Source organism: Lachnellula hyalina (genome assembly GCF_007821495.1).
Source record: "Lachnellula hyalina strain CBS 185.66 chromosome Unknown contig00204, whole genome shotgun sequence".
In the NCBI taxonomy this organism is placed as follows: domain Eukaryota; kingdom Fungi; phylum Ascomycota; class Leotiomycetes; order Helotiales; family Lachnaceae; genus Lachnellula; species Lachnellula hyalina.
This window is the reverse complement of record NW_022157318.1, coordinates 28,912-50,829: the sequence shown is the minus strand read 5'-3', so window position 1 is coordinate 50,829 and position 21,918 is coordinate 28,912. Positions and strand designations below refer to the sequence as shown.

Below are 21,918 nucleotides of genomic sequence, written 5' to 3'. Positions count from 1 at the left end.
GAAGAGGGGAAGAGGGGAAGAGGCGATGTGAAGGGGTGATGTGATGTGATATGTATGTATGGGAGGGAAAGGGAAACAAAGTAATACGTTGCTAGTCGTCCCGTCCCGAGCCGAGCCGTGCGGCGCTGCGCTCCAATCTCAATGTGGTACTGTGTAGTACTGCCAGTGTGTCTGCATTCCTAGAGAGAGAGTGTGTGACTGGAGAGGATAGCGGGGTCAAAAGCAACTTGCAACTTGCGACATGCTCGGATTCGACGACAAGCGTTCAATAGCTAGGTGGGAAATTGAAATTCATTAATCTTCATCATATGCCATACATGCACCCTCCCAATACCCCCAAAGCAAACAAACAAGCAACGCCTCCACCGTTCCTTTCCCCAGCATCGCTCATGCGGCTGCGACTTGGCGAATGTAATCCTTATTCTCAATCGTGACACTCTTCGTCATGTGATTGACCTTGTAAACCCCCACCAACCTAGACGCGAGCTCAAACATGTTATTCCGTAGAGAGATGACGATAAACTGAGCGTTCTTCGTCCGTTCCTTGATATAACTCGCTACGATAGAGACCTGTGTGTTACGTTAGCAAGTGGGACTTTAGGTAAGGGGCGAGTGAGGGTCTTACGTTTCTGAAATCCAACGCAGCGTCTATTTCGTCCATGACATATAGCGGCGTGGGCTTGTAATGATGTAGAGCGAATACCAGCGCTAGACTACTCAGGGTCTTCTCACCACCGGATAGGTTGGAGATGTTCTTCCAGGACTTCTTGGGCGGCATGACGCTAAAGAGAATACCCTCAGAAAAGGGGTCGAGAGAATCGACCAGTTCGAGTTCGGCATTACCACCCATGGTAATCATCTGATACATTTCCTTTAGACGGAGAGAAATGGTGCTGAATCCCTCCATAAAGCCTTCAAGACGAAGACGTCGGAGCTCGTCGCATCGCTTCTTTGCTGTATCGCGTTGACCCACCGCACTCTGAAGATCCGCGTTTCTCGCTGCGTATTCCTCAACTCGTCGCCGGTATTCTGCTAGCACACTGAGCTCGACGTTCACATTTTGGGTCTTCTCTTCCAAAGCGGCGATCTCGGCTTTCAACTGATCCTTATTCATATCGGCAATTTCATCCTTGGTGTAAGATGGAAGCTCTTCAGGAGCAATCTCTTCACCAAGGTCACTGACGTTTTGAAGAGAGAGCTTGCCAAGTTTCTCATTCCAATACCTCAAACGCTTCTGGTTCTCCCCAAGCACCTTTTGGTTTTCCTCAAGCTTGTTACGCATCTCAATTTCGACGGCACGGGTCTCGTTGAGAGCGGCAGTCTTTTCGTCGAGTTCGCTCTTCAAAGCAGAAAGGTCCTTCTTTTTCCCCCGAAGAGCTTCCTCAGCTTCGTCAACCCGAGCCTGAACCCCTTCAGCATTTGAGCTCTGGTTCTGGATGTCTTCTTCCAAAGCCTCCAAATCTCTGACCGCAGCCTCGAGATCTTTGGTGGCCTTTGCATAATCCTTCTCTTGCTTGGTCTTCTGCTTTTCGGCCTTTGCTCGAGTGACTTCGGCTGTTGAGACGGCCTCATTCAGACTATCGATTTCTGTCTTTAAAGCATCTACCTTTGATCTTTGTGCGCGAAGTTTCTCACCACCCACTTCCATGATCTTGTCCTGCAAAGCTTTTATTTCCTGCTCAACACTGGCAGTCTCGCCGTGCAACTTGTCAATCTCTTTATTGAGCTTGGCAACTTCCTTTTGCAGAGATACCACGCGACCGTCATCTGTCTTCGAAGGCTGGTGCTCCTTGCTTAAGTCCTTGATTCGTCGTTGAGCATCTGCCAAGTTCCTTGCAGAACTTTCAAGCTCGAGCCCGAGCTTTTGCATCTTTGTATCGAGGCGAGGGATCTCATCGTTGAGATCGCGAAGCTTCGTCTCAAGATCACGTTGGCGATCTTGAAATTTCTGGAACTCGTGCTCCAATCCATCTCGGTCGATCTCGAGTTTTGCCACCTGCTCTTTCGATGTATCTGCAACAAGTTTGGATGACATCAAGCCTTTCTTGACACTGTTGCCACCTCCAGACATAGTACCAGACTTGTCAATCAATTGTCCGTCGAGAGTGACTACTCGCCACCGTTTGGCACCATAGGCGATGCGGTTTGCCTGTGCTAAATCCTTTGCAACAAGAGTGTTTTGTAGCGAGTGGAAGAAGGCCGGTCGGAACTTCTCGTTCTTGGCCTTGATTAGGTCAAAGAGACGAGGAACATTTTCGGGAGTCTCGATTTCCGACAGGTCTCTATTTCCAAGCTTGTCCAGACACATGAAATTACCCCTGCCAAGGTTCGTTTTCCGGAGATACTCGATGCATTGCTGGCCTCCTTCCACGTTGTCGGTGACAAAGTTGTCAAGCGCTCCACAAGCAGTAGAAATAGCAACATCATATCTCTGATCAATGGTACCCAAATTTCCTAGTCGGCCGTGGAAACCTTCAATTCGACCAGATTCCTTCAATCGCATCAAACCCGTTAGTACATTTCCCTGAGTCTGTGTATTCGAGAGACTGGCACGAGCCTCATCAGCCTTTTGACGTGCGCCAGACAGTCGAGATCGAATCTCTGGCTCTTTTTGTGACACCTGGGTTAGCTCAGTTTGAACTTTGATGGCCTCCTTCTCCAGCTTCTTCCGCTCTGACTTGCACTCTTCGAGTTCCGCGAGCTTAGCTTCACGGGATTCTTCAATGCTGGCAATTTTTGCTTCGGTCTCTTCAAGGGCAACGGAACCAGCGTTAGCTTTCTCGTGCAAGATAGCAAGCTCACTCTCAGCAACAGCTATGGCCGATTGCTTCTGGTTGATTTTCTCGTTCCATGGTTCCAGAGACTTTTGCTTTGCGGCGATCTGATCTGAAAATTCTTGCGTTTTGCCCTTAAGACTATCTCGAATGGTCGTCAGTTCCTTCTCCTCGACTTTCATTCGCTTCTCCATGGCGGTTATTTCTTGGGCAGATTGCTCGATTTCGGTACTGCAAGTTTCAATAGTCGATTCCGCTTCAGCCGTAGCATTCTCTGCTGTACTGATGGCTTTCTCCGACTTCTTTTGCTTGCCTGTCAGAAACTTTCTCTTCTCTTCAAATTTCACATGCTCCTGGTCGAATTTGGCCATCTCCTTGACAATAGCTTGTGTGTCCTTGTCGAGGGCTTCGTATTCCTTTTGCCCTTTCTTGTACTGCTTCTCGAGCTGCTTAATCCCGTCTTCGTTGCCTTGGTGCTTTTCCAGCTCAGCGTCGAGTTGTGCTTGCATCTGGCCAATAGCTTCTTCCGTGACTGCAAGATTGTCTCCGCACTCGTTGATATAGACTTGGTACAGACCACATTGCTTTATTGACAACTCATTCTCATCTTTGATGTAAGCAAGAGCCTTGTTTTTCTTGTCTTCCAAGCCGTTCTTTTCTTTCTCGACGTGCTGGACGCGTCCACTTTTCTCGGCGCAGACTTCGTTGAGGGTTTCAACTTCGGTTGCTGATTCCTCGATGGGGGTTTTATACTTGGAGGTACCAATGATATCCTCGAGATATTCGAGAAGTCCGTCATCATGCTCATTTGCAGCTTTAGGCTTCATCTGAGCAATTGATTCTACTTCTCCCTGGAGAATCAGAAATCTTTTATGGTCCAAATCGACTCCTCTGTCTTTAAGCAGAGTAGTGACTAGAGTGAAATTTGACTCCTTGCCATTCATATAGTATTTACTAGAGTTGTTCTTGAATGCACGACGTGAAATCACAAGATCAGAATTGGGCATAATCGTGGGTGTTCCATTTGGCTGCTTTCGAGTCAGTGCAGTGTTCTAGCATAGTTTACTCATACAACGTACCTGGTCCATGACTTCCTGGAAGTGAACTGCTACCTCACAAAAGTCGAGGTCTGGAAATGCTGCAGAATTGTGAATCAGAGCAGATATCTTGCCCTGTCTCATCTTGCTTGCTCTGAATCCAAACACGAAAAGGAGAGAGTCGATGACGTTTGATTTCCCGGATCCATTGGGGCCAACAACGGAAGAAAAGGATGAATGGAAAGGCCCAACTTCCTGGCGCCCAGCGTAACTTTTAAAATTGGTGAGGATCAAGTATGTAATCACTGTTCGAGGCTTAGGACCAGTATCCTCTGCTACAGGAATAGCCATAGAGCGTGACTTGAGCACAATATCCATCGGCTTCTCCAAAACAGTATCTAACGGCCGGATAGGCATCACCATTGTATCTTGGCTTTCAGCTGTTCGTGGCCGATCATTGAGAGTCTCTGTGATGTCGGCAAGTGGAGTGACTTGTAATTCGGATGGTTCAGGTGACTGTGATGGCTGCGGGGTAGGCAATGGTGGAGGAAGCTCTGGTGTTCTAGAAGAACGACCCCCTCGAACAGGCGCACTCTTTCGCTTCCGTGGCGATGCTTTCTTGGAGGGAGACTCTGGCTCAGCTTTCACTGTTTCCTCTGGGTCAAAGATCTCAGAAGGTTCGATATTTTCCTTCGCAAGGCTCTTTTTTGCGCGCCCCCCAGTACGAGGCGTGCTCGCAACGACATTCGTAGTCTTTCGTCTCGAAGCAGGCGCTTTTCGTGGACTTCGTTTGGGAGCTGGTGCAAAGTCCGGCTCACTATCCTCTTCCACCTTGGCCTGCATAATTTCATCATCGTCGTCGGAGTCCTCCACGACTATTTTCCGTCTGGCTGCTGCTGCCCGCCTGGTCGGCCTAACAGGCGATTCAGACATCTGGATATCTGGTGCAAGTTGTGGTGCCGACAGCCTGGTTTTTTCGAGGATAACGCGTTGATTCGCGCAACTTAGCCGATTGGTAGTTTCAGCCGAGCAAATTCCAAAACCTGAGATTCCAAGAAGCCGTAAATATCGGATAAACGCGTCGAATAAGGGTAGAAAGTCGTGGAATCGAATGTCGAATGTAATGTGGTTGGTTGTAATGTTGACTTTCGGCGCTCACAGGATAAACAATGATATGGCGCTAAGATAAGATAAGCGATCGCGAATAACTTCAACCCAAACATCCATCCGGGTGTTGAGCATCTTTCATTGCGCCTCGAAAGAAACAAGATGGAGCTCGATCGGCTTCCAGATGCGATAACAATATTTAATTACCAGAATTTCGACGAGGTCTTCTATTTCGACCCCGAATGTTCATATGACGAAGATGTGGTCGAAGAGATCGTGCAGAACAAGAAGGATCTTGAGGTGCAATTTATCGAAAGTGTGATGAAATTGTTAGGAATAAAGAGACGTGAGTAAAGCCTTGTGGCCCCATGTCTTTGAGCGCATACTAACCTTCTCTTAATAGCCTCGAAATACTATCCTCCCAAGTCAAACAGCGATCTCAGACACCTCCATAAAGCTATCGTCGAGAGTTCGGGTTTGGAGCATCATAAAATTTCCGTACTATACTATGTACTTCTCAACATCGATCTTCCCACGGGGAGGAGAGTTTACTCTTCCGAGTTTGAAAGGAGATCTTTCCTACCTGCGAAATACTCAATATACATGAAAGGGTTATGGCATCTGGACGGACAGGAGTTCAAGGTTCGTCTCATGTCACCAATAACGGCGATTCGCTAACAAGTATTAGAAAGCTTTGGAATATTTGACCCATGCATCACTGATACCTACTTTCCAGGACGATATTGTAGAATTATTAGTACGGAAAAACGAACTGCATCTAGCGCTGGCTTATTACCACACGGTCCAACCAGTCTTGAATGAATCAAGAGCGATTCAGTGTCTCTTTAGAGCAATTGCGACAAGCAGTGTTACCGAAGCATTCTATTACTCCAGGAGCCAACCAGAAAATACTCGAAGACACCTATTCGAGTTTCTCATCTCTCTCGTCATCCACAACTCGCCGAAAGCAACGATTGCTGATCGAAGTGTTGAGCTCGTCAACTTGCCATTTTCCGACGAGGAGGAAGCATGGTTCGAGGAGTATCTGCTTCAAGGCGATGGTCGAGGACTTAGCAAGGGCAAGGATACGCTGATGATGAGGAAAATCGGGACTGGCAAGTTCACTGAATCATTGGCCATGAAGGGCGCGAATGGCCGTGCTATCGGCGGTCTGGACTGGCGCACTCTATCGGAATCTATTCGGGATGGCTTAGGACCACGGTGATTGATATAAAGGGGCGTGTTTGACTGTAGGGAACTAGGGTGTAACTAACGCGGGGATTTGGCAAATATGTGATGGAACAGCGACGTTGAGTTTCCGCGATTCTTTATGTACGATACCCACTACAGAGCAGTTCTGGTTTTCAGTCTTATATGCGGCTGATAAATGCATAGCGTAGCATAATGAGAGTTGTTTGCTTAAACGCTAAATGTAATCAACCTCATTGTCCTATCTTCTTCTCTGTGTTCGCTAAGAATGAGTGTATATGTGGTGCCAGCACGGCTTCCTCTGGAAGCAGGTATATTTACCACACGATATTTGTCACTAGAAAAGTCTGGCATTTTAATGTACTTTAAGTAAAGATATATTTCAACATGATGTGCATTTTCCTGAACATTCCAATCATCATAGAGTCACTAATAGGGGCGGGTATTTTTACACATATCAGAGGAATGTACCTCTGAATATTTCTCGATGCGTGCTTGCTTTTCTCTCAGCTCCACAATTTGGCATTTCTAGGACTACCATCTTTGCATGTAGACGTGCTATACGTCTAAGTTGGGCCTACGATACGCCAATCTCTAACCTTTGCTCTTCAGCATAGCGCATAGCCAACAACTCATTCAATTTTATCATTTACCGCCTTTACTCTACTACCAAACCCCGCATTATAACCCCGCCGCCGATTAGACACCTACGCCTACCTTCTCGACATCACTACACCCTCCTTCCAGTCCCAAAGTTATATGTTTCGATCCCCAATATCGCTAGTTACTGTACATCTCGCAAAGATTTCAAGCCTCAACGTACGTTCTCTCTATGCGGTCCACGCTACAAGGCTTGCCAGGTGCGAAGCATGAGTCACAGTGACATTTGATCTGCATAAGGGCACCGCAAAGATGGGCTAGAGCAAGCTCTTCATGCTTTCTAGGTACGTGGGCATAAGTAGCTTTTCTAGAGCACTTGAACTAGAAATGCGGTCACGTGAATGCGAGAGCCATCCATGTCATTGACATAGTATAGTATAGCTTCAACGATAGTTCTAACTTGATGAAAGAAGCCGAAAATTAGGGACATCTCTATACTACAAGCCCACTTCGCAGATCCGAGATGTCGGGTCTGGTGTTGGTCAAGTGATGGTATATAGAGTTTCTGTGCATCGGATTCGGAAAGAAATCACTCACTGAATCGAGATCCAAACAACTCTTAGGTATGTACATCAGCTAGCTATACCTATACCGTACAATGCCGTGATTAACAGGACGGTAGAGTTCAGCCACAGTTCTCCGTACTTAGAAGTCCCTAAACTTACTTGCAACGATGAATCCCTGACGGACCTAACGTTAATCTGCGGAGATGACCTATCCAGAAGTACCTGTTCGTCACCCGTCGATCATCCAGTCAACACCACCGATAATCTCTTTCCTGTCTCGGGATAGATCCCTGTGGCGCTGAGCACACTTCCCTTTCACCACACTGTGGCTTGGAGGAGCCCTCCCTATCGAACCATTTAGTTCTAGCCACGAGCCACCGGCCCTCGAGCTATTTTATACTTACAGTAGAGCAGCGTGGTTTGCACGTTGGTCCTTCGCCGCCACACCTGCGCGTGGGAATGTCCGGGTCATTTCTTTCTGACTGTGCCACAGTTCACTTCATTTTACGGACTTCACTTACTGAACATCACCCCACCTTCTCACTACAGTATAGTACGTTTAGTCTAGTCTAGTCTCTCTCTTCCAGACCGACCAACTTGCACCCTACGACATGCACTTCCTCACATGCCAATGCCAATACCCATCATGCCTTACAGTACCCAAGCCACACCCAAGCCAAGCCATACCATACCATAGTCCCATGTACCTACCTACCTACACATACAAAACAGAGGCTGTCCCGCTCCCGCTATGCAGCAGCCAGATGCAATGCGCTGGCACTTGATCACCCCTTCCCTTCCCAACCGACGCCCAGCCCGCCCGCACAATTGATCTATATCAAGACGAACACAATCCTTGACCAGCTGTACGGGGCGAGGCAGCGAGCAAAGGGGGAAGGACCGACTGATGAATTGCCGTAAGACTTTCTCACTCCATCCCATCTCGTGCGTCCCTGACAGCTTCGTTTTGCCGCCGAGCTGCCTCCATAGCTCTAGACTCGACCATCCCATCGTTCTGGGTTGCAAGGGGACCCGAGGGAAATGAAAAAGCAGCGAGACCCTCGTTCGTTCGTTCGTTCGTTCGTCCGTCGGTCGCTTAGTCTCTATCTACAGTAACAACAACCGACAAACCGTTAATTTAAGCCGGATCGTCCAATACCTTGGGAGTCGGGACCTACTTGCCTCGATCATCTTCTCCCACGTCCACATCCGTCCCGTCGTAGCACAACACAGCACAACCCTTCGAGTCCAGTCCAGTCCAACCTCGGGACCGCACCGCGTCGCGTCACGTCCAAAACCACCAACCCTACCCTCCCTACCTTACCTTACCTTACCAGGCACTTTTTCACGGCAGTTAGAAACGAAATAAGCTTACTCTCTTACGTTTTGCTGTAGCTACTACTTGTCATACCTACCTACCTTACCCACCTTTTCAATCCTTCTGAACCTCTTGCATCCGATTCCCATCCCCATCCCATGCCATTCCCGCGAATTCGGAAATAGGCTACCAGCGCCAGCTTAACCCCTCCCCTCCCGTACAGAAAACTCCGTACACTCGCCACTCCTAACCCAAACCAGCCATCATGCGTCGATCCCAGTGTGGCTGAAGCGCAAATCATACATACACTATGATCGGCTCTGCGGGCAAGTCTGGCCTAGCCCTCCCTGATCGTCGCGCCCTCGCGCTGCCTGCGGGGGAAGAGAAGTGATCGATCCGTCGTCATGGACAATGTCAGCCAATCAATGCACGTCTTCTCCTGACGACGACGCGGCGCGCCTCCGCCCGAATCGTCCTACCGTCTAGGAGTAAAAAAATTGAAAAATGAAAAATGAAAAATGGAAAAGGAAATTCAGGGACGAATAGTGGAGAGGCTTCTGATTAAAGTTTGACATGTTTGGAGTGACAGCCGTTTGCCGTTTTTCTTTTTTTAAGTCGTGCTTGAGTGCTGCTAAAGTAAAGCTCAGACTGTATCGAGTGTTAGTTAGTACACTGTGGCGCCGGTCGAGGCTTGAGATATTTCCCGGGTGGGAGATTAAGTCGGAAAAGGCACGGTAGGTAGAAACACGTAGGTAGGTGATGGATATATGGAGATGTGAAATCGGATATTATTGTTTGTATTTGCGGTTTAATTTGCATCTTGCTTGGTTGCTGCCCCTGCCATGCGAATTGAAGCCATGCCATTGATCAATCAAATACCCCAAAATCATCCATCCATCCATCCATCCATTCGTATATATTTTCTTCTTCATCTTAAACTTCTGGCGGCTTCTGTGATAACGCCCGCCAGAAATCAAGATGATTGATCAATCAAAAAAGAATCGTGTGCGTCGTAGCCTCCTTATATCATGCATGCATCTATCTTGTCCCCCGATCCAGCCTATCGTGTACGTTGCTCATGATTGATTACAAACAAGCCCAAGCCCACCATGAAAATGAAATGAAGGTTCAAAAAAAAAGAGAATGGGTTTGGGCCCTAAAGTATATGCGAGAAGAAGGGAGAAGTTCCCGGGCCAGTAGAGCCTGAAAGCCTAAAAGCCTTCCATAATATGTACGGCATCGATATCGGCATCAGAAATATGATAACCGCCTTCACGCACGGCCTTGAACCGGCATTTTACATGTATGTGCGCGGATCTCGAGGAAATGGTGTTCCAACGAATGGAACTGGTATCTTAGAAAGCAACTTGACGCCTTTGAAAACAGTTCTCCCGCCCACCCTTAGGTCAATACATGATGACGGTCGTAACAATTACATGACCATGTTGGGGTCGTTGGGTATAAAGGTTAAAAAAAGATTAAGAGAAGTAGAGGGGCAAAAGAAACCAAAAGTATTAAAACATTAGGCGAAGTTCGTATCCCTCGCTTTGGATTATATTCTGAGTGCCGCTGGGGTTGTCGCTGTCAACACTGACATCGGGCATTTCCCATTCGCGTTTGACCTCGCCTTGGATTTCGGTAATCTCCATAATAAGGTCCTGGCCTTCGGTGATTTCGCAAATAACATCATCGTCCATTTCGACCTCAAGACCACGGTCGAGGATATGGAGAGTTCGTAAGATCCTTGTTGGTTCCATGTTCCATTTGGCCGCAATGCTATTTGTGAAATCCTTCAGAGTTCTCTGCATCAGGTACACAGCCTTGTAATACTCGTGCTTTTCTGGCTGAGTCGGATCGCGATGAAGAATATAGAAGCAGGCCGCAGGCTTAATAACACGTTCCACCACGGGCGGTTTGTAGGAAGAATCAACTCCTAAAGCTTCGATCCAACCACTTAAGCTTCCGGCTTCATCGGTTTTGGGAACCTTTGTGAGTTGATCCGGTGGGCTTGCGAGCTGCTGAGGATTCGACGAGGTTACATCTGCCGGTGCCAACGACTGAAGATCCCATTGGCCGCCAGTATTCGTTGAAGTGCCAATTGGACCCTGGGACTGCAGGGAGATGGAACTCGGGGAAGGAGAGACAAACGATGAAGTTCCGGCTGTAGAGCCATCGCTAGTCCTCTGTTGCCATAAATTGCTTCCTCTTGAGTCCACCTTGGTCAGATCCAAAGGCTCACCGACCAGAGCGACTGGGTGAAGATCTGGATCGTCCTCTTCTGATCCGCGGAGATATAAGATACTAACTGGCCTCGTGCTTGTGAACATGTCTTGCATAGTTTGAAGCTTAAAATGGAGATCCTCTTCAACGGGCAACCTTGCTCCGCCAGAGGATGCTGATGACATTGACCATGTTCTCTTATGCTTTTGAACTTTGCCCGGGCGCTGACTGGGTTGCACTTTGGAGATCGATCCAGTTCTCTTCCGTTTACCAAAGTCCTTCATGCCAGTCTCGGCCTGAGCAATCTGTTGCTGGAGCTTGTCGATTGTCTTTTTCACGTGTGCGACATCGTTCGAGAGCTTCCGTTCCGCTCCATGGTCTCTGAAAAGCTTGACTTTGCAAAACGCAACCTCGGAGTCTTCCGTGCCGGCGCGAGGCGAGCCGCTTGAAATAGTCTCGGTTTTCGCGCAAAGTCGCACAGGAATCCCCTTGACACCCTTGGAATGGCTAAAGTCAGTGGAGAGGAAGTTGAACCGGACAGCAATATTGCATTCTGAAGAGCCGTTCGCGCCAGGTGTCCATACAACCGAGAACCCATCGAAAGATGCGGTATCCAGATCTACTCGAGTCCTCTTATCATCACTCTCTGCAGGCTGGTTTGCCTCAACGTACTCGACCGCTTGGAGCTTGCCTCCACGTTGATGAGCTTCGTTTGTTCCGCGACCCTCCTTCCATAACTGCCAACAGGTCCCAGGCTTTTGTCGCTGCTGCTCGTCCTCGAAAGAAATCCGTACGAAAGTTCTGTATTTCGACCCGGGGGGTAATGGCGTTGCGGGAGCAGTGTCAATAATAGAAATTGAATATGCCTGACCCTTGTTGAGATAAGTGATGGGGATTTCATCAGTATGTTTGACCATGGCGGTTGGGGCGTTCATAGTAACATGGAAGCGAAACTTCTCCGCAGATGGGGGCATTTGGGCAGGCATTGCCGTATCGTAATGTGTAGGCTGGAAAGCCATGACAGGAGAATGATGCTGCAGATTTGAACCCATTGATCCCATGCGTTCCTCATCGTCCATAGGCGACCCATCGTGGTCCATTGTCTCATAACCTGTGTCCTGGTGTACGAAAGAAGAGGGCGCGAATGAATCCTGCTGTGGCTGCTGTTGATGGTGATGATGCTGTTGGTGGCCAAATGGGTTATAACTGTGAAATTGGGGATGCATTTGGTGACCAAATCCAGACATATCCATCATGGTGCTAGTATGAAGCCCATCAGCAGAGGAGGGCATAGAAAGAGGGGTTCCAAGACCCATGCCCATGCCCATCCCAGGAGTATGTAGATCACCTGCAGCCTGGCTGTGATATAATGTGTTTGTACCGCCTGGAGTAGGGGTATAGTATCCAGGTGGCTGGTTTGCGAAATTGGAAAAGGCAAATGAGTTCGGATCAAGGAGAGAAGGCGTGAAGCGCCATGGCTCGTTCTGCGCTCTAGGCGTAGGATCGAGATCTTTTATATCCTCATGTCCTAAACTGTTATGTCTGTAGATGAGAAGTGTCAGCAAATTAACGATTAGAACTCATGGTGAGGAAAAGGGTATTGGTAGCAGAGGGTTTGAAGGCAAGCTAATTTAGCTTGGGAGAAGGCGTATGGTATATGCTTACTTTAGATCTGGTAGTGGCCCGCCGGCGACTGCCACGCCAAGAGTATTTCCAGAACTTGACCCCGTCGTTGTCGTTGCGACCTCTGGGAAACTTTGGCGGAAATTTGCGATGAACTCATCGCCTGGCTTTTGTGAAGACGTCCTGGTGCGCGAAAAGGTCAGCTCTGTATTGCTTCCAGTTTCCCCCAATCGCGCAACAATGTAGATGCATAATGTCTAGGCGCGCAGGCTGCATCTTTCATAGCTTCATTTGGGTTCTAGTATGCTTACCGATTGCGAAACATCTGGAGATGTGTGAGTGAGCTAGGTACAGCTCATCTATTTTGAAGACGACAGCTTGGCCGAGCTACCTTCAAGTGCGGATAGCTGAGATGGGTCGTAGATGTGTATGTGTTTCGGTAGAATCATGTGAATCTGACTGACTGATTGATGATGACGTCCAAATGACCAAGTAGTGGTAGTAGCGAGCGTGAGGGCAATGGACGTCGTCAGTCCTTTTTTTTTTTGGTAGCGTAGTGAAGTACTCGTAGCACGGTGGAAGAAGAGGTTTATATTATATGGCAGAATGGAGTGCAACGACGGTAAGTTCCACTAAGATCTCAAAACAATGACAGGGGGGCGCCGTGGGTCTAAGGGTCCATACTACGAGTACGAGCTATAGGTGTAGTATAGTGTCGTAGAAGTGGGAGGGGAGGGAGGGGAGGGGAGGAAGTGCAGAAATGGAAATGGAAGTGGAAATGGAAGCGGAAGTGGAAGTGGAAGTGACGCCTTGGGTCCCTGGCTATAACAGCTAGGGAGCGGAATAGCAGATGCAGAATACTAGCAGAATAGCAGCAGAGGTACCTTGGGTACGGTAGCAGAATCAGTAAGGGGACATGTATCTAGTACCTACTCCGTAGTGAGGTACCACTTAGTTGTTCAAGGGAGGGGGGTCGAGAGGGTCTAGCTGGGGATTGATAGCGCTATACGCCATGTGGGGACCGCCCAAAAGCCAGAACCAGAACCAGCAGAGCCAGAGCCAGAGCCAGAGCCAGAGACGGAGCCTAGTGCGTGTCCGCGTCTTTTCCATGCTCGAGCCGACTTGAAAAAGCAGCGTTGATCGCCCATCGGGGAAGACAGCGCGGCCTCAGCCACCGCCAGTCCTTATCGGGAAACGATTCCCCCCAAAGGTGGCGAGCGCCTTACAGGCAAGATGCTGGCGAGGCTGGTTCACCTTTTTGTATGCGAAAGACTCTTTGGCACCACACAACTGAAGAGAAGTCCTTTTGGGACACAATGCCCATAAGGTAGGATTACAATAGAATAGGTACATTTCTTGTCACGCCGGGAGTAATAATATATCAACTCACAGCTGCCAGTCAACCAATATCCGGTACCCAAGCTGAGACACGGGATATGCCATTTGGTTTCTCTCTTTCTCCCTTTGTGACTCTCTACATAGGCGCCCACGTTCTGTAGTGCGACCATCCGTGGTGGCGTTTGCACAATGCAATATGCCACCAGGAGAACAATGGCGATGATGAGTATCAGTATCGGTATCAATTGCCCTGGCCATCTATTACTCCATCTGCTCTACTCTGCTCTACCCAGCTCAGCTCATACGGAATTCTGATGCCGAGTTCTAACAGAATGTCTTTACAAAACCACCTAGACCGGTCCTTCATACACAGCCACAAAGCCACAAGCTTACATCGTAAGTTTGGAAGATCTCCGTCACTTCAACCCATTTCGATCTCCTTCTCGTCTAGCTTCTACAGCAATACAATGGCACCTCCATCCTTAGCAAGCTGAGATTACTATTTTAAGTTTGATAGACCATGCCGTTACTAACAAAACAAAACAAAACAAAACAAAACAAAACAAAACAAAACAAAACAAAACAAAACAAAACACGAAAAAGCCTCAACGTAACCGCAATCCTTTTGGAATAACTGGTAGTCATCTGATTGATAAGAGACCCCCATATGTGAATAAGCTTTTGGTAAGATGGGATGGGGATGGGCCTCCATGCTCCGAAGACTCACCGGGACTTATCAAACGTACTTCAGTATCAGGCTAGAAGCCCGCCAGTAGGAAACAACTTCTCTTCGAGACATAGCCTTACCGAAACTTCACTCTCCGTCTCCGAGATTACCTAACTACTTCGTGCTCCGTAAGGGAAATCGCAACCGGTTGATGAAGGCAAATCTCCCGAAGCACGTCTTTAGCCCGTACGCGTTTCACACTTCCAGCGGTATAGATATGGGCAAATTTGAGGGGAATGTCACATCTGCGCCAAATCCCACATCATTTCGCGGGTGACGGGGTGGCAGGGTACCCCTGCAAAAGACCAGATCTTAACTCTCGCATCGGGATCTCAATTTTAACCATCCAACTCTCAAATGCGATCCTTCGAAACGGGCGCTTCCACTCGCGAATAATTACTATGGGTGAACCGACGAACGAAACTATGAGCTTTCAAGGGTCCTATGATAGGGTCGATGAAACTCATGAGCCACTCTTGGTAACTGAAAATCATTTCTCCAAGAGGTTTAGATGTGGCGAGTGCTTGCGTGGCTTGAAAGCAAAGAGGAGAGTGTTTAGCCACATTGGAGCCGAGCTCCATAAGTAACGTCCCAAGCAAGAGATCCGAGAGGTCAAATTGCATGCGATGCGCGCAGAAGCTCGATGACAAGCGCCATCTGCGTCATCGATTTTCCCCTTCGCGCTCTTCACTCGGCATACAGATACAACTCGGGTTAAGTAAAAGTTATGGATTCTTTTTTTCTCACTGCTAGAGATAGCTAGCAAGGAAAGTCGTTTTTCTACCGAGTACTTATTACCATACCTCGCCTCGCACGACGCCACCACGAATCGCGATTCATCTTAGGGACTGTACGCGACTGTCAGTGCGGTCGGATTGAAGATCCAGGTCCAGACCGCCAAAGACCTCGAGTCCGTACAAATTTGGGCCAATCTGGGGTTACGCATATTCTGAAACACCCGCCAAGTGCGGCGGTCACGTTCCCTCCCATTGTTCCAACCTGTGGCTGAGTGGCGTGGTCTCCAGGCCTATCAGTAATAAATAATAGGTCTCTCTTTATATGCATCGAACCGAGAGTCTTCAAAATGCAAAATGCAAAATGCAAAGTGCAAAGTGCAAAGTACGTCACACCGCTGAAAGAAAGGAACAACTGTTGTTCTCCTCTCCTCTTTCCGCCCGCCTGTACCTATCACTATCCATTGCAACTAACTTGCCAAGTCGTGCAGTGCATGCATGCAGCACACCAGCCACAGCAGTGGCCGCTATAAAGCTTTGCAAAGTAAGCCAAGCCAAGGAGGCAAGACAAGGCTCGAATACAGTACAGATAAAGATACAGATACGATTTCGATCTTCGTCGTTTACTCCAAGATGATGCAGGAAACAGCCCACAGCCCACACCATGTTCCGGAGAGGCTGTGGGTAATACCTGGAGAACATTGGACCGCAAGTGTCATATTGCAGTCTGGCACGTTCGCTGTTTGCCACACCGTCGCCGTCGCCATCGCCATACATGAGATAGCTTTCGCAGGGTTATAAAGATAACTACCAAGGTAAGGTGATACGGGATGATCAACAGCAACGTCAAAAGCTCGAATGCAACGAATCGGAGTATATTATTTCCATCTTTTCAGTGGATGTGGATTTTTCCATCGATCTATAATCTACAATCTGCAATCGATAACTCAAGTGAGACGGATCGACAAAGAATTTTGGGGTCAGTGACATCATGTTTCTATTCAAAGTACAGTACCTCCGTAGGAAAGCGACATCACTCACATCAAGGGTCCTCCTGAGTCCTGCCGGCTACCGAACCCTTAAACGCCAAAACTCCGCACCGCCTCCCTTAACATCGCCAATGCTTTTTCTCTCCTCCAATACTCCGTAAATCTCCACCTTGAGAAATCAATAGCTTCATTCTTTACATATCTTTCAGACATGTCTCCGGCCGAACAAGATGGACCCTGGATTTTCCTCATGGATCGGAAGGTTCGCATGCATGCATACCATCGGTCCACCTTTCCCAAGCCAAGTTCCGTACTGTACTGTACAGCCCGGAGCATTCCACGGGCTCTGAGAGTACAACTGTAACCCCATCTCACCTCACCTCACCTCACCTCACCTCATCTCACACCGCAAGGTATAGTACTGTACAGCGCAGGCAGGGCCCGATAAGATGTGGGGTGGACTGGGTTGGGTTGTTCCGTTTATTTATTTGTCTGAGCTGCATCGGGCCACCGTCCCGTTCTGGGACGGAGATGGATGATGTGTATGTAGGTACGGAGCCGTTATGCTTTACCCGTGAGGTACGGTAGTCCGTCGAGGCGGGTTTGGGAATATGATATGATACGGATATGTTTGTTAGGAACCCAGGACGCGATGCATAAATTTTCAATTGTATTTTCATTGTAAAGGCGAGGATATCAATTACTGCACTGCTGTTTGTATGTTTTAGCTTGAGAGGCATTGCTTGCTTTATCATAATATCATGTTAGTAAAGAATCGAATGATCCTAGAGCCCTCAATCAAAGCCTATGTATTAAGCTTAACAAATCCCCTAAAGAATCTTCTTTCAAACACAAGCATACATATTTCCCTTCCCAATACAGAATTCCCCGAATCAAACCCAGCCCAGTCACAGCACCGTTCCTCGCTATAACATAGCCAGCTATAGCTCCCAGGATCCGCTGCAGAGCTGCGTAATCGTAGATCGTTTAATATATATATATACGGTACATATACCCCAGGACCAAGTGGACGGGATACTCGTACGTCGGAGTATGGTTCCAAGGTAGATAGATCTAATTAACCTCGGGACGCAATGCCTAAATCACTAAGAACAAAATGCAGTGAGTGCTTCCGCCATGATTCTGGTTTTTTTCTGCATGGAGAAGGAGCCGCCGAGTACCTGCATTAGATTAGTGATGGGTTGTTTCTATTGTTGTGGGTTGGGTGGGATGGGTATAGCACGATACGGTGATACGAGGCTGGCAATGGGGTGCATGTGCATGTGGAGTAGTGAGGTTAATACTCTGTGGATTGACGTTGTTGAGATGATCGTTTCTTGGGTGGGATACGGGATGGGGAATGCGGAATGCGGCTCGTGTTTTCCGTTTCTATAGTTGTGTTGTGTGTTGTGTATTGACTCGTATTTGGTTTTAGTTCCTTGATATTGATGGTTGATATATGTCTGGGATTCGGCTTATAGTAGAGGAGCCTCGTTGGGTATGTATGTATGTTTGTAATGCTTTTCAGGTCCGAGTTTTTTTTTTTTTTTTTGGAATACTAGAATAGTACGGTATACGGGGTTTTTATTTTGATAGAGCTATGTATGTCGATCTGAGCTGAGATGGATGATGTTTCGTGGGGGTATGGTATGGTTGTATTCTGGTGGTATTCCGAAGGTGGGTTTGTGGGCTTTTGGTTTCCGGAGGAGATTTTGGGGGAGGTTGGGTTGGGTTGCATGAGGTTGGTTATGTTATGGCGGGCGATGCTTCACTTGAGAGTGGAAGTTTATGGTGGACCGTGAATAGGGGAAAGGATATTTTTGTTTTGGGGGTGGAGAGGGGGGTGTAAAGGACTTTGTCTGAGTGGCTCTAATCCACCTTTTGATAGGATTGGGTCAGCCCAGTTGCTTGAACTTTGCATCTAACCTGCCATCACAGTACCATACGTGTGGGAACGCAACGTGAAATGAGATCTTGAACATGGTTAGCATCAAATAATCCAGCATTTTGAACATGTCCGTCTGTAAAGCTGAAACCGTAGTCTAGCAACCGCTCCCTCCCTCTCCCACAATTCGTACGAGAATGTACGTCCATAGTTCACGGTAGCGGCAGCGACCGCTAAACACAACATTCCCTTGCTGTTCCTCGGTCTTAAGTAGGGGGTTTGAACAAAGCAGGTAATGAAGACAATACGGCGTTGTGGAAGTTCCAGGACGACATCGCTGAGCCGGTAAAGCGGAGGCATTTCGACTTACTTGGGTTGTACAATGTGATGGCTAACGACATAGAACTCCTCTCACGTCTTCTTTTTCTTCTCCTGAGCCCCATCTAGGTGCTACATTACCCATATTAAAGTCAAACTTAGGTAAGATTTACCAGAACATATAGAACGGCTAAACTAGCACCGGCAAATCGAAGGGATTTCCTTCAAGAGCAGTTCCTAGAACTTTCGATTTCAGACGTTCTTCCAATCCGTCCTTCTCTATCACTTCACATGCAAACTGCCTTTCAATCATGTGAAATCCGGAGCATTCTAATGATTAGATTCTGAATTGCTCTCAAATGACAAGCCATTTTCAACCCTCACTCCAGGGATTCGTGAATTACTTGGGGTAATTCAAATGCTCTCTCCAACGCTCTACAGAAAGGGGTTCTGGTATGGCGCCAGTAGCATTCTAGGCCAAGCAAACTACTAATGGTCTTATTACGTTGAAGCCATCAATGAGCCACTAACTAGCCTATAGCAAGTTCTAGTACTGTGTGAATGTAATGTAGTGTACAAGTGCTATTCGAAGAGTGATACATTCAAGCCTCAAGATTTCACGGTACAGCTTTGAGAGTTTGAGAACGGTCCAACGTCAAGTAGCGGATATTGAAGGACAGGGGAAAGCGGGGAGTACGTTTAAAACTCGTGAACTCTGAAAGGACAACTTCGTCCGAGGTGTAATAAGCCCACATGCTTGAATCTCGAATATGGATGGGATACGCGGTGCTTCAAACAAGCAAGAGCCAGCCGCGCAGAAAATACATGGCATAGAGAATGCTGGAAATGAGAGTATGGATATGATCCTGCTAACACAGCCGCTTGATATATCAAAGATGACACTCAGTTGGGCAGTACATGGAAAGGACAACTGTATAGGGCAAGCAAGATCTATTGAAGCATCTGGTTCGCGTCTTTCTAGCTCGAATCTCTCCTCTATAATCGTAACGCAGTCATCTGCCCTTGAGCTCGTGATCATATGCACTTGCGACTTGGATAAGACACAGGCTCCCTTCCGAATCCTGGCGCGACCTTAGTACAACACGGCGGCGGGAGTGAGGGGTTTGTACCTCGTGGGCTGTCCGGGACGATCGATTCGCGCAGGTGAGACTTGTTGTGCTGAGCTGACCCGCATTTGATAGTGGTACTGCTCTGTTGAGGTGACCCGGGGATACCTTCGAATACATCATCATCTACTATGAGAAAGAAGTAGTAATTACCTAACCAACCTCATATGTACTCTCTTTGACCAGTTCTCCTATTTTGTGTATATCAAAGGCTACATTGCCAAGGCTCACCTCATTCGGGCTGATTAAGGCTCTTATCGCAAAACGTCACTGGCCCGGAGACCGTCAACCGTCCAGCCGTCTAACGACTATCTCGATAACATCACAACCACAAATCCTTCCTTCGTGCAACCTCAACGACTACAGCTTTGTCCTACAGCATCACTATACCTCTGTTATAATTTATACCCAATCATGGCATCGACATCATCAGGCTCTTACGATACCTCGGGGGCTTCAAACGCACCATCGACAGCCTCGGACTCGTCCTCTGTACGCGCTACTCCTACCACCGCTGCAGAAAAGCCTCCGGATGACACGTCTAAGCTTCGTATGTTCTTGGGGATTCTCCGGAAGTAAGTATAGCCAGAATTACTGTTGTCGCTGCTCTTCGAGGAAGAGGGAAGAGGGCTCGCGGTAGGGTCAAATGCGCCAAGGCTTTAGACATCCATGTTTTGAGGCGATAAGTTTGCAACCTGCGCAGATAGCAGACATGAGCTATGATGTACTTTGGTTAACATCTCTATCTATTACAGGTTCATAGGTGTTGCGGATATTGCGTCTGTGAGGTTCTCGTTGCCTTCTCAACTGTTGGAACCAACCCCGAATCTCGAGTACTGGAATTACCTTGACCAGCCAAATACATTTGTAGCAATTGGACAATCAGATGATGAGGTGGAGAGAATGCTGGAAGTATTGCGATTTTGGTTTACGAAGGATTTAAAATATGTCAAGGGCAAGCCATGCAAGGTTAGTTGGGTCCAGCGTAATATACTTGGGATAAATCTAACTAGTGTAGCCATATAACAGCACTTTAGGGGAGTTCTTTAGGGTAAGATACAACCATCCACCAGGGTTTGAACTATTGCTAACAAGTGGTAGTGTAATTGGGAAGTCGAGGCAGCCGCTCCTCCAATATCAGCCCTCAAAGCGCAAACTTCTCCAGACAGTTCAGCATCTTCCATCAAATCAAAAGCGATTTCACGAAATGTCTCCTCAAGCACACTTCCTAAACTCGAAAAATCTACCCCCATCAATGAGGCAGATTCCGAACATCCGGTCAAGGTTTCATATCTCACCGAGCAGACGTCACATCACCCTCCTGTCTCTGCGTTCTATGTGGACTGCCCCGAAAGAGGTCTCACTGCTCGAGGCTTCGACCAAATTTCCGCAAAGTTCACAGGTACCAGTGTGAGAGTTACCCCAGGAGAACACAACCTGGGTATCTTTATCACTTTAGAGAAGAGAGATAATGAGCAGTACCAGCTCACCCACCCTGCCGCTCATTTGGGAGGCTTATTGAGGGGCGCTCTTAGCGTAACAGTCGGAGACATATGTTTCGTCACCTGTCCAAAGACAAAGATCAAGACCATACTTCATTACAAGGAAGAAGGTTGGCTGGGGAAGACACAAAACAAGGTTGAAGGAGTAGTATTTCGATATGACCCGGAGAAAGACAATAAGACAGCGATAAAGGACGTTCCTGAGAAGGATGTCTTGGCTAGGATCCAAGGCAACTGGAAAGAGAAGGTCTATTTTTCTTTGGGAGCAAAATTAGTAAGTCGGCTAGCTTAACAATATCTCGCAACAAAAAGGCTGATATGGGACTAGGAAAACCAGGTTCTCCTGATAGATCTAATGCCGCTCGCTGTGGCTCCCAAACTGCTCCCACCAAAAGACGCCCAGCTTCCCAATGAATCTGTGAAATTCTGGTCTGGCGTGACAGAAGCCATCCACACAAAGCAATTTAATCACGCTACGACTCTGAAACAAGAACTGGAAGAGAGACAGAGAGAGAAGGCGAAAGAAAGAGAAGCCAAGGGAATAATCTGGAAACCAAGATTCTTCACTGGAGCCGTCACGCCTCTTGGAAAGCCCGAGCTGACGGAAGATGGAAGAGAGGTCTTAGACGGTCTGCACGAAGGAAATTTTAAATTGAAAGAAAGCGAAGTCCTTGGAGCCTAGAGTGAAGGTTGTAGAGGAGCTATGGATATGGGCGTAGAAGGTGGAGATATATTAGAGCTAGGTTCAAGGCATCATTTGAGATGAGACTATCGTTTGGGAGGCCAGCATGCACTCTTTCATATGTTCCGGGCGTTGGATATGGTCACGACGAATCATTTGCGT

At 47.8% G+C, this 21,918-nt stretch overlaps 4 protein-coding genes across 4 annotated transcripts; 2 read left to right on the top strand and 2 right to left on the bottom strand.

The window, feature by feature from the left end:
- Window positions 1-387: 387 nt before the first annotated feature.
- Window positions 388-4,744, bottom strand: cut3 (Structural maintenance of chromosomes protein; the record flags this gene model as incomplete). Its single annotated transcript, XM_031153274.1, has 3 exons — window positions 388-570; window positions 626-3,826; window positions 3,854-4,744. The coding sequence occupies 3 exons, from the start codon at window positions 4,742-4,744 to the stop codon at window positions 388-390; spliced, it is 4,275 nt and encodes a 1,424-aa protein (XP_031001888.1).
- Window positions 4,745-5,080: 336 nt separating this feature from the next.
- On the top strand, window positions 5,081-6,143 carry ELYS (the record flags this gene model as incomplete). Its single annotated transcript, XM_031153273.1, has 3 exons — window positions 5,081-5,264; window positions 5,322-5,560; window positions 5,607-6,143. 3 exons carry the CDS (start codon window positions 5,081-5,083, stop codon window positions 6,141-6,143), a joined length of 960 nt encoding a protein of 319 aa, XP_031001887.1.
- A 3,982-nt stretch (window positions 6,144-10,125) lies between these two features.
- On the bottom strand, window positions 10,126-12,779 carry grhl2 (Grainyhead-like protein 2-like protein; the record flags this gene model as incomplete). The annotated part of the gene is made up of 3 exons (XM_031153272.1): window positions 10,126-12,373; window positions 12,497-12,637; window positions 12,766-12,779. 3 exons carry the CDS (start codon window positions 12,777-12,779, stop codon window positions 10,126-10,128), a joined length of 2,403 nt encoding a protein of 800 aa, XP_031001886.1.
- Window positions 12,780-19,986: 7,207 nt separating this feature from the next.
- obp1 (Oxysterol-binding protein-like protein) lies at window positions 19,987-21,756 on the top strand (the record flags this gene model as incomplete). The annotated part of the gene is made up of 5 exons (XM_031153271.1): window positions 19,987-20,147; window positions 20,328-20,541; window positions 20,591-20,623; window positions 20,674-21,348; window positions 21,403-21,756. The coding sequence occupies 5 exons, from the start codon at window positions 19,987-19,989 to the stop codon at window positions 21,754-21,756; spliced, it is 1,437 nt and encodes a 478-aa protein (XP_031001885.1).
- Window positions 21,757-21,918: the final 162 nt, after the last annotated feature.